This window comes from Giraffa tippelskirchi, chromosome 12 (genome assembly GCF_054371585.1).
Source record: "Giraffa tippelskirchi isolate mGirTip1 chromosome 12, T2T-mGirTip1v1.2.pri, whole genome shotgun sequence".
Taxonomy (NCBI): Eukaryota; Metazoa; Chordata; class Mammalia; order Artiodactyla; family Giraffidae; genus Giraffa; species Giraffa tippelskirchi.
Window position 1 is genome coordinate 39698787 of NC_137286.1, and position 15115 is coordinate 39713901.

The 15115-nt window shown below is 43.3% G+C and overlaps 1 protein-coding gene and 1 long non-coding RNA gene across 2 annotated transcripts in view; one reads left to right on the forward strand and one right to left on the reverse strand.

The window, feature by feature from the left end:
- Positions 1–10996, forward strand: part of TRPM1 (transient receptor potential cation channel subfamily M member 1) — a 65787-nt gene extending 54791 nt beyond the window's left edge. The window contains exons 26-27 of the mRNA XM_081547266.1: positions 196–328; positions 9742–10996. Coding sequence (XP_081403392.1) covers positions 196–328; positions 9742–10996 — 1388 coding nt within the window. The remainder of the gene's footprint in view (positions 1–195; positions 329–9741) is intronic.
- A 1227-nt stretch (positions 10997–12223) lies between these two features.
- On the reverse strand, positions 12224–14836 carry LOC145529750 (uncharacterized). Its single transcript, XR_014071328.1, has 2 exons — positions 13967–14836; positions 12224–13573 (listed from the first exon to the last, which is right to left on the reverse strand). It is a non-coding gene; the product is annotated as an uncharacterized LOC145529750 (long non-coding RNA).
- Positions 14837–15115: the final 279 nt, after the last annotated feature.

Here is a 15115-nt window from a genome sequence, read left to right on the forward strand (position 1 = left end):
AAGTGAGCCGTTCATCTCCAATGGAAAGATGATCACTGATATTACAAAGAGTCTTTGTGCAATAACCAGTCCAGGAGGCAGGGTGCTGCCTGCATGGGATGGGGAAACGCGCTTGATTAAAGGCGGGCTGTGAAATTCACAAGGACGCCTACCTGGCTGATGTCTCACGTGGCAACCTCTTCTGCTTCTGCGCAGAGCTGTTTCTCAGCGACGAGGAGCTGAAGAGGCTGCACGAGTTTGAGGAGCAGTGTGTCCGGGAGCACTTCCAGGAGAAGGAGGACGAGCAGCAGTCTTCCAGCGAGGAGCGCATCCGCGTAACCTACGAGAGGTGCGCCTGGGGCGTGGCCACCGGGGGGGCGGGGCATCAGGGCCGAGGGGGACGTCGAGGTCGTTTTAACATTCACTCGCAGTTCTCCTGTTGACACAACTTTGGCATTTTAACGCGTTTCCCTCCCCGAAATAGTATGAATGTTCCAGATGATGTTTATATATTGTATAAAGAAGTGAACGCTGACATTTATAGCAAATATCCCAAGGCCAAAACCAAACCAAAACAAACAAAACCGTGACAGTTCTTCCCCAACCCCAAAGTGGGCACCTTTACAATGCAACACATGGGAAGAACCATCAGCTGCAGGGCCGTGTAACTGCTGGGGACGTTTCTCCCCGCCCTTGACATATGCTGTTGCCTTAGTCAAGGGTCAGAGAAGGCAATGGTAACCCACTCCAGTACTCTTGCCTGGAAAATCCCATGGATGGAGGAGCCTGGTAGGCTGCAGTCCATGGGGTCGCTAGGAGTCGAACACGACTGAGCGACTTCACTTTCACTTTTCACTTTCATGCATCGGAGAAGGAAATGGCAACCCACTCCAGTATTCTTGCCTGGAGAATCCCAGGGAAGGTGGAGCCTGGTGGGCTGCCGTCTATGGGGTCGCACAGAGTCGGACACGACTGAAGCGACTTAGCAGTAGCCAAGGGTGGTCTGTCCCCAGCTTGACCTCCTCATCCTGACTAGTGCCCTCCTTGCTCCTTCCCATCACCTTTCCACCCTCAGGGAACAGAGGTACCGGAAGGGCAAAGGCATCTGTCTTGGCTACCCATCAAGATCAGCATCATCGCTTACATGCTACATAAACTGATTGCTTGTGCTTGGGAGTCAGTCAATTAGCAGAGGAAGGCAGGTCTGGGAGGGACAGAGAGGATGACTTGTTCCATGCTTTGTAGTATTGCTTTTCCTGCAGCTGCACACCTCAGAGCAACCAGCAAAGGTGGACGAGAACCATCAACCCACACTACGGACATTTTTTTTTTTTTTTGGCATTTTATAATCTTTGAGAACCTTGATCTTTTCATAAAAGCAACTGAAGCTTGTTAGAGTGCATGTGAATTGATAACACATTGGTCCAAATATTTTAATGGACAATGTCCGTAGAAGGATGAGCATAGTGAGGGAGCCATGCCTAAAGGGATTCTGGAGCATCATTCTTTTTAAATTTTATTTATTTATTTTATTTTGGCTGTAACAGGTCTTAGTTGCAGCACTGGGGAGCTTCGATCTTCATTGCTGCATGCAAGATCTTTAGTTGTGGCATGAGTCAAAACACGTAGGATCTAGTTCCCTGAAGAGAGATCAAACCTGGGCCCCTTTCATTGGGAGCGCAGAGTTTTAGCCACTGGACCACCGGGGAAGTCCCATGGAGTGTGATTCTAGCCAGGAGTCTTGAGCATTAAAGTTTTCTGAAAGCATGTATTTCATGTCTGATATACATGTGTATACTGAGAAACTTAAAAACATGGTACAACGTCAAAAGAATATGTCAGCACATAGTTCCCAATCAGAGGCCCCAGCAATTACAAGAGAATACATGATACACAGTGAAGTCTTCCTGGTGTGTGTTCAGGCCAGCGTCTCTGCGCCAGCTCACAGGAGGGATGGCACCCCGGGCAGCTGTAGGGCTCTGTCCCCTCCCCACTCCTACACCTAGTCACCTTGTATTAATAATTCTACCAGCCAAACTCAAGGGTTATCTACACCAACTTTTGGCCTTAATACTTTTCAATTAAAACTTTGAGACACTTCTTTGCTATTTTACTAGTAATTACTAACTTTTCAAGATTATAAAAAATGGTTTCTGTATGAGAAGGATAAGGTGCCTCATCTTATAACCTAATTTCCACGTTTTAGTTATACGTTAACTTGACTGAAATCACAAGCAGTGATTTACCATGGAAACAGTGCTCTGTTTCACCCTGCCTGCCCCCCTCTCCCTTTCCCAGCATTGTTTGGATTTTTACCATTCTTGGATCAAGGCTCCAGGAATGTGGTTATCAGGTCGCTGCCAAATTGCATTTTCCTCTTGGGGCTCCTCACACACGTAAGAGGAATGAAAGTGTGCTGGGGCTGGTGGCGGGGGCATGGGGGGGAGGTAGTAAAAACACAATGCTTCCCATTTCCCTTGGCTGAGTTCTCGGGGTGACGGGAGCACATTCCTGCCCCTCCGCTTCCCTTTGTTGATGCTTTCTTGGCTGAATCATAGGTAGATGTCAGAGAGAGAAAGAGGAGGGGGTCCGGGAGAAAGTGGCTTTCCTTCACCCTTAACCAGGACTGCTGGGGAGCAATGGGGGGGAGGATCTCTGTGAAGGTCTTGGGTTTCCTGTCGGCTTAATGGGAAATCGGCAATTGATCTTTTGGTATCCTCTTCCCAAATAGCAGGAAGAGAAGATGCTGGTAAGAAAGACTCTAACAAGACAGATAAGAAGAGAAACAAGACAGTAATTCTAAAAAGACCTGAAAGAATTATCAGTCTTAGAAAGGAGGTGGTGATTCCTCTGATGGAGAGAAGGCCGTCCACATAGGGGTGGGGAAGGTGGAGGAAGAGCTTACCTAAAAGTCTTAATCTTATAAATTCATAAGAGTCAAGGATACTTAGATGATAGGAGAGGGGTGGGATGAAATGGTGGAGTTTCAACGTGCCTGGTAAATGACAATCTCACTCTTTCTGTGACTTTAAAAGCCAAATCAGAGATCGTTGCAGACATTGGACTGAGATTAAAAACATCAGCTTTATAAGTAATAAATTTTGTGCCAGAGGATGTGGATCGGGTCTTGCCAAATACACACCCCTGTCCCCACCCAGACACAGGCAGCTCCAGGACCCCGCAGCCCCCGCTGCCTTCTCGCCTGCTAAGCTTACCCCATGACCCTGGCAAAATGAGAACCCAAACTCCCTGCAGGCAGTGAGCTCCCAAAGAGAGAGAGAAGCACACTCATGTCCTGGTCCCCACTCCAGAAAATCAATTTTTCTCAAGAGTAAATGAAAGGCTAGAGAGAGGCCAAGAGTTTTACATGAATGGAAAATTCAGACATGTAAGAAGAAGCAGTAGGAATGGGGAAAAAGAATGACACAGCAACATTACAGACTTGAAGCCAGTAGGAGGATCCGAGTTCACCTTGAGGGGAAATACGGTAGGAACATCATTAACCAAGAGATTGCCTGGTGGCAATAATGACAACCCAGTTGTGACTTTGTATTGGGTCAAGTCAATGTGGCTCCATGCCTCTCAACCTGAAGGCAAGGATGCAGAGAGTGAATGATGCTTGAGGTACAGCAAAAGGGAGGCTGATGGGGGCCTGGGCTGCTGAGAACCAGTCAGTGCAGGTATCATGGTGATGTCAGGGTTCACAAATTGCAGCAAAACATATTACACCACCTCCAGCCCTTTTTATCCCTGTCCAGCCTTGGAGTCCTGGTCATGATGGATGAAGGCTTAGGGACTGTCACTGCTATGTTGGAAGTAAGGAAGAGACAACCTAGGATATCAATAAGAGCTTCACTGAAGGCCTGACCAGAGTCTGGCCAGAGCAGAGAACACAGTCAGGAAAGGTTAATGATTTAGATGACCTGAATTCTAGAATACAAGGAGGTTTGAGGTGTATCTGGCCAAATTGCTGTGTATAAACGATGTGGCATGGAGGCAGAACCCCAGAGAACTTAACATTCTTCAGTGACTACTCAGTCTTTTGCTGACTGAAAAGAATGAGTACAGAAGATTGAAGACTCAAGTATTGTTCTTTGTTTAGTCTTTCACATATAGAAACTCCACAAGTAAGCACAACCACCCTGGGTGTTCTCCCTACAATTACTAAACTTAAAAGGCAGACTCATATGAAGAAGCAGATGGAAATTAAAATAGCTGAATTTTGGCTGGGTGAGACAACTCTATGATCTATAGACCTGGAATGAAATGACAGGGTAGGAATAGTCAAAGAACTCAACATACACGACCATGCGATCTTGAAACATGGGTCTTGTCAAGTAGGAACCAGACCTGGTTGCTCCACTAACATTATGTTTTTATGTTACCTTTTAACTCTATCATTAAGGAAATGTTCCCATATAATTTGTGAGATGCCTTGCAGGTAAAGGGTGATCGTTTCACATAAAAAAATGACTGTACAAAAAATGAGTTTTAATAACTGGCTTACTACAGAACTCCCAATGTCTGTTCTGTCCTTTGCAAAGACACACAGGACTCTTACCATGAGAACGTGAATTTGGACCTCATTTTTATTTATTTATTTTTTTATTTTTATTTTTAATTGGAGGATAATTGCTTTACAATGTTGTGCTGGTTTCTGCTGTAGAGCAAAGTGAATCAGTTATAAGTATACATATATCCCCTCCCTCTTGAGCCTCCCTCCAACCTCCCATCCCACCCCACTACGCCATCACAGAGCACCAGGCTGAACTCCCTGTGCTATACAGCTGCTTTTCATTAGCCTGGACATTATATTTAATAGATAAGAGTCTATGAAAGTCAATAAAATTATGCCCTACTTAGGCATATATTCTCTTGGTGCATGCTAAATCGATTCAGTCATGTCTGACTCTTTTTGACCCCATGGACTGTAGCCCTCCAGGCTCCTCTGTGGAGTGGGTTGCCATTTCCTTCTCCAGGGGATCTTCTCGACCCAGGGATTGAACCCACATCTCTTATGTCTCTTGCATTGGCAGGTGGATTCTTCACCACTAGCGCCACCTGAGAAGCCCAAGTTACTATAAAAGTTCCACTGATTTATAGATTGTTGTGCCTATTATGTGAATGCAATGGAAAACATTATTCACAGAGCCTTAACAAAAATGTATTTCAGTTAAACTTCTTTCAGGTTTAGTGGTATAAGATTCAAGTTTAAATCCTCTAGGTATTAGATATACTGAGATGTGGATAAAAATATTTGAAGATCTGTAACCACCTCTACCCATATGGTCATGTCATTCTATACCTGTTCAGCACCTAGAGTTCAGGGAATCCTTTCACTGAAAGTTTTTGAAACTAAGCTGAAACTGAAAGCACAACCCACAGAAAGCATCTGTATAAGAAAAGAAAAAGTGATAGACTGGATTTCATCAAAAGAAAAAACTTTTGCTCTACAAAAGACACTGCTATGACAATGAAAAACGAGGCACAGACTGGGAGGAAACACATGCAAATCACATATCTGCTGTAGGACTAGTGTACAGGATATCTAAAGAACTCTCAAAACTCAATAATAAGGGGGAAATGAGCCAATGAAAAATGGATCAACAACTTCCCTGGTAGTCCAGTGGTTAAGAAACTGCTATTCTAATGCAGGGGGTGCAGGGATCTTGCATGCCACAAACAAGACCTGGTGCAGCCAAATAAATAAATAAACATTAAAAAAGAAAAGGAACTGCACACCAAAAGAAAAAGTAGTCAACTAACTGTATGATAGCTTTAAAGAGAAAACATGACCTTAGAAATATGAAATTATTGGAAATATGTCTTCGAGAGGAAATCGACTTTATTTCATGGGTAGGCCATGGACCTAGAACAGTTTTTTGTTCTGTGCTGAAAAGGAAGCAGAATTAAGTTGTCAAAAGTCAGGAAAGTCCGTATCTCACTGAGAGTTCTGTCATAAATAATGGATTTCTCTTATATGCTTTCCTGCCATTCCGTGTAGAGATGGGACCCTTGCCCAATGGTTTCCTCCATCCCTTCTCTTCCCCCTCCTGAAACGGAAACCCCTCTCTTGATTTCCATATATGGATGTCAAAATTTGTGAAACACACTTAAATCATCATGTTACAAAAGTTACAAATCAAGGCTGGAAGAGGAGATAGTTCTCCAAATGTCCTTTCTGTTAAATCATTTCAGAGAGAAGTGAATGTCACCTGGTTCATTCTCCCTTCTTTCACACATGCTCTAAAAACTTAATACAACTTCCCTTGATTTGGCATAAAATGTGCTGTCTTCATACTGTAGCTATTAAAAATGAGCTTGAAATACCATTCTATTTAATTACTTTTTTATTGCAGTATAGTTGCTATACAATGTTGCATTAGTTTCTGCTGTACAGCAAAGTGCATCAGCTATATGTATACACATATCACCTCTTTTCTGGATTTCCTTCCCATTTAGGTCACCGCAGAGCCTGAGTAGAGTACCCTGTGCTGTATAGTAGGTTCTTGATAGTTATCTATTTTGAAATAATATTCTTAACTTAAACCACATCTTGAAGCTTTGTTTCCTCCACAGCTTCAGCGAAGGGAGTGGCTACAGTAGGGATGGGGCATTTCTCAGACACCTAAAGAGGCGTCCTACACACAGTGGGGTTATCCATCACAGGGGAAGAGGGACGGTTAGGGAGATGTCAGGGAGACAGAATCAGATGAATCTGAGGTCTCCTTTTTCTGAGTGGCAGGTGATGCTGTCTTCTGGATTAGGTCACACAAGGGGTAAGTTAGGCAGAGAATTAGAAAAGATTTGAGAAGATACTTATCTCTATTTTACCAGCTTATTTATTTTTAAAAGTTTGCACAGCTGCTTTATCTCAAAACTCTGTTTGTTCAAGGATCTCAAGTCTGTTCCAGAGGCAATGTGGTTTCTAATACAAAAAGAATGAATCCTCGCAGCAATGGATTTAAAGGGCATGAGGAGACGTGACATTTAACAGAGAAAATTAAGTTGGACTTGAAATCATGGAAAATTAGGAGTGAAAAGTTCTTCTGTTGGTCCCTGAAATGCAGGAGGAGAGAGAACCCTTAGAAACTGTAGTTGGGTTCCCTATGGTTGTTGTAGTTGTTTAGTCGCTAAGTTGTGTCCAACCCTTTGCCACCTCATGGATTGTAGCCCACCAGGCTCCTCTGTCCACGGGATTTCCCAGGCAAGAATACTGGAGTGAGTAGCCATTTTCTTCTCTAGGGGTTCTTCCTGACCCAGGGATGGAACCCACGTCTCCTGTTTGGCAGGCGGGTTCTTTACCACGGAGTCACCAGGGAAGCCCAATGGTAGGGAAGCTTGTTTTTTTTTTTTTTTTTAATATTTATTTGTTGATTTATTTATTTATTGAAGCATAGTTGATTCACAATGTTGTGTTAGTTTCAAGTGTACAGGAAAGCGATTCAGTTATATATATATATATATTCAGATTCTTTTCCTATAGAGATTATTACAAAATATTGAGTAGAGTTCCCGGTGTTACACAGTAGGTCTATCTTGATCATCTATTTCATATACACTAGTGTGTGTATGTTAATCCCCATAGGGAAGCTTCTAAAGGAGGAAGTCACGTCTCCTCATACATGGTGAATTTGGTGAAATTGGCCCTCCTGGTGGCAAACTTCCAGGAAGCCAGATCCTTCCTGCTCAAACGATGTGGTTTCCTAAGGGGCATAAAAATAGTCCTCTCCCCATGAAAAGAATTAAGAATAGAATCCAAGGACCCTCCCACACATCAGAGCACAGCTGTTCAGTGTGGCCAACAGAAGTAGAACCTTAGCAGGTTTTAGTTCAGGCAACATTATGATTTCAGAGGCTGTTGCCTGATCATCTAAGAATTAAAAGAAAACCCAAAAGCAGATATTTATAATCTGCCATGATCTTCCTTACAATCCCATAAGGGAATACCAATGATTAAATATAGTTAACAATTTAAAGTTCATTGGTATTCCTCAGACAGTTAAGTGACTTCTTGTCCCTGAAGTAAAATATCTGATAATCTGAACTTAATTATTTTTGCATTAAAAAAAATTATTTCATTGAAGTATAATTTATTTATAATATTGTGTTAATTTCTGCTTCAAAGTGATTCAGTTATATACATATATATATTCTTTTTCATATTCTTTTCCATTATGGCTTACCCAGGATATTGAATATAATTCTCTGTGCTATACAGTAGGACCTTATTGTTTATACATTCTACATATACTAGTTTGCATCTGTCAATCAGAAACTCCCAAACCTTTCCTCCCCACTCTCTCTCCCCCTTGGCAACCACAAGGTCTGCTCTCTAAGTCTCCTTGGCAACCACAAGGTCTGCTCTCTAAGTCTATGAGTCTGTTTCCATTTCATAGATAGGTTCATTTGTGTCATATTTTAGATTCCACATATAAGTGATATCATTTGGTATTTGTCTTTCTCCATATGACTTAGTTCACTTAGTCTGATATTCTCTAAGTCCATTCATGTTGCTGCAAATGCCATTATTTCATTCTCTTTTATGGCTGAGTAATATTCCTTTGTCTATACATACCACATCTTCTTTATCCATTCATCTGTTGATGGACACTAAGGTTGCTTTCATGTCCTGGTTATTTTAGTGCTGTTATAAACACAGGAGTTCATACATATTTTCGAATTATGGTTTTCTCTGGATGTATGCCCAGGAGTGGGATTGCTGGATTATATTGCAACTCTATTTTTAGCTTCTTAAGAACCTCCATATTCTTCTCCATAGTGGCTGCACCAACATACATTCCCATTGACAGTGTAGGAGGTTCCCTTTTCTCCAGCATTTATTATTTGTATACTTTTTGATGAGGGCTGTTCTGTCTGGTATAAGGTGATAGCTCATTGTAGCTTTGATTTGCATTCCTCTAATAATTTGTGATGAACCTAAACTTAACTATTAACAATGTATTTTCTGAATCCCATGAATTCCAAATAAGGATTTGAATGTATTTATGATTGTAACCATTCCTTGCTGTCAGCTATACTCAAATCTCACAAACCTAAGTGCTAGCGTCTTCCTTTACCATCAGAGGCAGTGTGATGTGCCAGCTAAGACAGCAGAGCTGGAGCTCATGCTGGAGCCCCAGGGTTGGCCAGCTGTGCATCCTTAGGCAGATTACTTACCCTCTCCTTGACTCTATTTCCTCATGGGTAAAATGTTGTTGTTCTTCAGTCACTAACACTTCAGCGACATGATGGACTGCAGCTGCTAGACTCCTCTGTCCATGGGATTTCCTAGATAAGAATACTGGTGTGGGTTGCCATTGCCTTCTCCAGGGAATCTTCCCAACCCAAGGATCGAATCTGTGTCTTTCTACATTGGCAGGCGGGTTCTTTACCACTGAGCCACCTGGGAAGCCCCATCAATAAAAGGGGGTGTTGAAAAGTGTGCCTGCCTCACAGGGCTGCTGTGAGATTAAACACACCTAGAGTAGGACCTCGGTGAGTACGTATTAATACATGTATAAGGTACTTAGTGTGATGAACGGTAAAGAGCACCATATGCGTTAACTGTACTTCTGTTGTTTCCTGATGTTCCTCAGGGTAATTTTCAGTGGTTATATTAGGAGAGAGTGACTTTTAAAAATATGCCCGAGTCCCATGATTCCCCAAAGCCTGAAAAAATCATACAACAATAACGTTAATTTTTGGTTTTAATCTTTAGTTCATCTCGGTGTAATACACCTGTCCCTTTGTATTCACCAGAGTTGAAAATATGTCCATGAGGTTGGAGGAAATCAACGAAAGAGAAAACTTTATGAAAACTTCTCTACAGACTGTGGACCTTCGCCTCTCCCAACTGGAAGAACTATCTAACAGAATGGTGAACGCGCTGGAAAACCTGGCGGGAATCGACAAGTCTGACCTGATACAGACGCGGTCCCGGGCCTCCTCGGAATGTGACGCCACGTTCCTTCTCAGGCGGAGCAGCATCAGCAGCGCCGATGGCTACAGCCTGTACAGGTACCATTTCAACGGGGACGAGCTGTTGTATGAGGATACCTCCTTCTGCATGCCGCTGGGGGTAGCGTCCAGGAAAAAAGCCGGTTCCTTCCGTGGGAAGGAAGAGAAGGACCATAGGACGCACCTGGCCCCAGAGCGCCAGGGCAGCCTTCGCCTGCCTCCCAGTACCAGCGCACCAGCATCCCCAGACTGCAGTCAGCTTGCCTCCGACAACGGCAAGAGCACCTCGGAGCCGAAGTCAGGTCCAGATACTGGGATTTCCGCTGAAAAGGATGAAAGGCAGGTAGTCTCTAAAAAAGAAGAAATGACTTCCCCAAGTTTAAGTCAAACAGATGCTATACATGGAGAAAACAAGTCGGATTTTCAAAAAAGCACTCAGCTGACAGTGGAAACCACAAAGATAGAAGGCACCATTTCTTATCCCCTGGAAGAAACAAAGATGAGCCGCTATTACCCTGATGAGACCTTCAGCGCTTGTAAAACACTAAAGTCCAGAAGCTTTGTGTATTCCCGGGGAAGAAAGAAGGTTGGTGGGGCTAACAACTGGGGTGCAGCCGGTGACCCAACATGCCCCTCGACAGTTCAGCAGTGGACCACAGAATGGAAGTATGAAGTTCAAAAGATTATGCGTTCTCGGAGCACGGAAATACCTTCCTTTGCGTCCGAAGCTGCACTGCAGGCTGAGCATTGTGGACATTTCACAGACAAGGAAGATGAAAATTGTGTTTTTAAAACAGCCCCTCAGATCTCTTACTTCTCTGTTACTGACAGAACTGACAAGGAAAACTTACTGTCTGTGAAAACACACCAAACTTTGGGATTCCCATCTTCAAGGTCAAAAAGTTTACACGGCCGTCCTAGGAGTGTGAAAGCCCTCCAGGGCAACTTACACAGACCTGGACACGCCAGCAGTGTAAGTAACTTAGTAGTTGTGTCCGGAATTACAATGGAAGACCCCAAGGTTCAGCAAGAGAAGACTTCAGAAACAGAGTGCTAGTGTGTTTTGTTTCTTTGGTTTTTACATCAGAACCATGGATGAGTTCCATCTTGATCATCTAAACATCATCAATTTCTGAAAACATTTTCATTAGAGATCTTTGACCATTAATTTAATTTACATTTTGATTAATTTAAAATGTAAAGTCACTAAACTTTAAGTAATAGTTTGGTAGCATATGTTAGTAAACTTAGTTTTTTTTAGTTGGAGTAGGATCAAGAAAAGTGAAGACTCCAGTTGCTTAATCAATAGGCAAGAGCCTATGATCTCTTTGGGGCTTCCCAGGTGGCTCAGAGGTAAAGAATCCACCTGCCACTGCAGGAGACCCAGCTTCAATCCATGGGCCGGGAAGATCCCCTGGATGAGGAAATGACAACCCATTCCTGTATTCCTGCCTGGGAAATCCCATGGACAGAGGAGCCTGGGGGCTGCAGTCCTTGGGGGTCACAAAAGAGTCCGACAAGACATAGCGACTAAACAATTATAACAATCTCTTTATTTCTGAGGGCAACCCAAAACAGTCAAAGACATGCTTTTGGGTGCCACCAATAGTTTATTTAAGGGAGTAAGCAGCTATGTGAGAAAGGGAAATTAAAGGAAAAGCAAACATGAGAAAAGGAGGGATGGAAGAGAAAATAACCTAAGAAGTGCAAGAAGGGAGGACTGGAAAGGGGACTTAAGTATCATATCTTCTTTATGGGTTTTTGTTTGTGTTTTCATGTTTTAAAATTACACAATGAGAAAAAAAGGCCACGATTATATCAGAGCTCACACTGTAATAGGGTAAGGTGACCAATAGTTTGTTAATGTGTAAAAATAGTGTCCCATATGAATCTTCTTGTTGTCATATAGTCCTGGATGCCAAATACAAATTAATTGTACTTGTGTCTATTGCAATGGTCTGTGTAAAGCTGTGGCTAAAATCTAAAGGATCCGTGTTCGAGGTGGGAGTTCTCAAGAGTGCCAAAGATGAGTCACGGCTAAAAACAAAAGGTGAGGCTCGATTTGGAATTTCAGACATAACGTTGCTGTAAAGTGGCAAAGAGTTGGGGAGAGAGGTAGAGAGAGAGACACAGCGCTGTTGTGCCAAAGGTACTGATCAGAGACTCTGGAAGCTGAAGAGGTTCATGCCCAGATCAGAATCCCTGAACTGGGCTGGATTTACCAGAAAGCACTGCTACATCATTGCATGGATGATGGGACTTTGACATTTAATAAATGATAACATTTATTTACTAAATCATAACATTTATTTAATAAAGAAAACAATTGCTTATCTATTGCTACATTGAGACTGTTCAATCAATCCTGCTCCCTGTGTTATTTGACCCAAGGATAAACCCATTCTATTTGGCCTCATTCCTAATTCTTTGCTTTGGGTGCCCAGAAAACTTTCAGCCCTTTCAGTTCAGTTCAGTACTCAGTCGTGTCCAACTCTTTGCGACCCCATGGACTGCAGCACGCCAGGCCTCCCTGTCCATCACCAACTCCTGGAGTTTACTCAAACTCATGTCCATTGAGTCAGTGATGCCATCTAACCATTTCATCCTCTGTTGTCCCCTTCTCCTCCTGCCTTCAATCTTTCCCAGCATCAGGGTCTTTTCCAATGAGTCAGCTCTTCGCATCAGGTGGCCAAAGTATTCAGAGTTTCAGCTTCAACATCAGTCTTTCAGTGAATATTCAGGACTGATTTCCTTTAGGATGGGCTGGTTGGATCTCCTTGAAGTCCAAGGGACTCTCAAGAGTCTTCTCCAACACCATGGTTCAAAAGCATCAATTCTTCAGCCCTTTGCCACACCCTAAAAAAAAGCGTTTTTCAGAATAAGCTGGAGAACCTCTGACAGCCGTAGAGAACAGGTTTGAAGAAGGCAAAGCTTCTCTTCAGAATTCTCCACCTGTCCACTCATTACACAGCCCCCCTTTCTAGGTCCCTCCCACCTCAGGTGGGAGGTGAGTCCCTCAGGTGGGTCCCTCCCACCTCAGGCCTCAGGTGTGGGGCCTGAATCTATCCCCAGGAGTCTCACTGAGTCTCCTGTTGACATACTGGAATGGGTAGCTATTCCCTTCTCTAGGGATCTTCCTGATCCAGGGATTGAACCCAGGTATCCCACATTACAGGTGGATTCTTTACCATCTGAGCCACCTGGGGAGCAATATTTCTAATTCTGGTTTACCTAATTTATTCATGTTTCCTATCATTTTCTTTGTGTCTTTTAGCTCCATGAAATGCTGGTCGTTGTTTTTGATCTCTATGGAGGGTGTGTCTTCCTGGTGTGCTTTTACTGTCTGTAGGAATACTATTCTGATCTTTTTTATTACAATACTTGTCTATGGTATTTGACTTCCGTGCTTTCCCTTGATTATTGTTATGTGAAATAGGTTTTCTCAAACTTTTTGAAGACAGCAGTTGTCAGGATAGCTTTTCTAACTTCATAAGAGAACCTTCTTTATTTTTATAGTCTGGCATTTAAATTTTGTAAAAGCCAGGGGACTTCCCTCGTGCTCCAGTGGTTAAGAGTCCATGCTTCCACTGCACAGGGAACAGTTCAGTTCAGGGAACTAAGATTCCCACATGCCCTGCAAACAACAAAAAAAATTGTAAAGTCAACTTATTTTCAGAGATTCCTGGTCCTCCATCTTTATTTGGACCCTCCCTTTCCTTTGTCTTGACTTGGCTCATTTTGTTTCCATGCCCAGCAGTCTGTCCTTGGCATGGCTCCTTTTCTTTAAAGGAAGCCCAAGTAAGTCAGTTTCAAGAGTTCCTCTAGCAGTTTCAGAAGTTCCACCCCTCAGAGCTCACCACGAGCCCCTGCGCTCCCAAACACCATTCTCTACTTCACTTGCTCTTCTCCACTTGACGGGCCGGGCCAGTACATACCTTTTGGCTATTTGGGAATTCCAGATGCCTCATTGATTCCCTTTGCTGATATCACAAAAATCTTCTAAGTGCTGTGGTTTGCTCCTACTTACCTACATTTTGGAAATCTTGGGGAAACCAGTTCACTTAGATTTGTGGTGAATGTTGTCCATGGGGCTTTGGTTTTGCTTTCTAGTTCCTTTGTCTGTTTTCCTGGGGAAACTGAAAAATTATGCTGATGTTGTCATCTTCCCAGAATTCCCCCTCAGGAAAAAGATGTTTTAAATGACTTAATAGTTATCTTCAAGGGCCATATACTCAGGTAATGGCATAGTTTTGTAGACGTCGTTGTTGTTTAGTTGCTCAGCTGTGTTCCAACTCTTTGCGACCCCATGGACTATAGCCCACCAGGTTCCTCTGCCCATGGGATTTCCCAGGAAAGAATACTGGGGTGTGTTGCCATTTCCTTGTACATAACCACCATACACTACCTCTCCCCTACTGCTTCCACCATCACTTTCTGTTATCTGCACTCTTCTAACAGTCCCCAACTAGCATTGTTATTGAAAGTGGGATCTGGCTTCTGGCTGCTCTAAAGTCAGTAAAGGGGCAAGGTTGGTGGGAAGTTTGCTTTATTTCAGAAGCTAGCAATGTTGCAGGGGGTCAGGGGGAGAGGAGACTCCTGTTCAAAGGCTGACTCCCACCACTGATAATCAGTGGGCAAGGGCTTTTCTAGGCAGAAGGAGGGGGCTTCATGCAGAAACAGCACAGGCAGCTCTGATAGTCATCTTGAAATTGGTCATCAGTGGTCTGAGCAGTGTCATCTTGATCATTTTGAGTACAATTAATGTTCAGTCCTGGAGTTGGTTTGTTCCCATTTCTTTGAGGACAGTTCTCAGCATTGTGGCAGCTTAGGTCATGAAGACAGTCTGGTTGTCATGTATTGATAGTTAACCTCTTCCACCTGGTGAGGGTTTCAGTACCTGTAAGACAGTTCATGTGTTTGAGCAAGCTCCAGGAGTTAGTGATGGACAGAGAAGCCTGGAGTGCTGCAGTCCATGGGGTCACAAAGAGTCGGACATGACTGAGTGACTGAACTGACTGACTGAAGACAGTTCACAGGATATGGCTCAGAGTATTATCTACAGCCCCTGAGGAGGAACTAAAGGTCCTTGACTGTGCTTAATGACTAAACTGTTATTATTTTGTCCTGTTTGACTGTTTTCCTTTGCTTCTGCATTTTGTCACTTCTCTGATTAAAT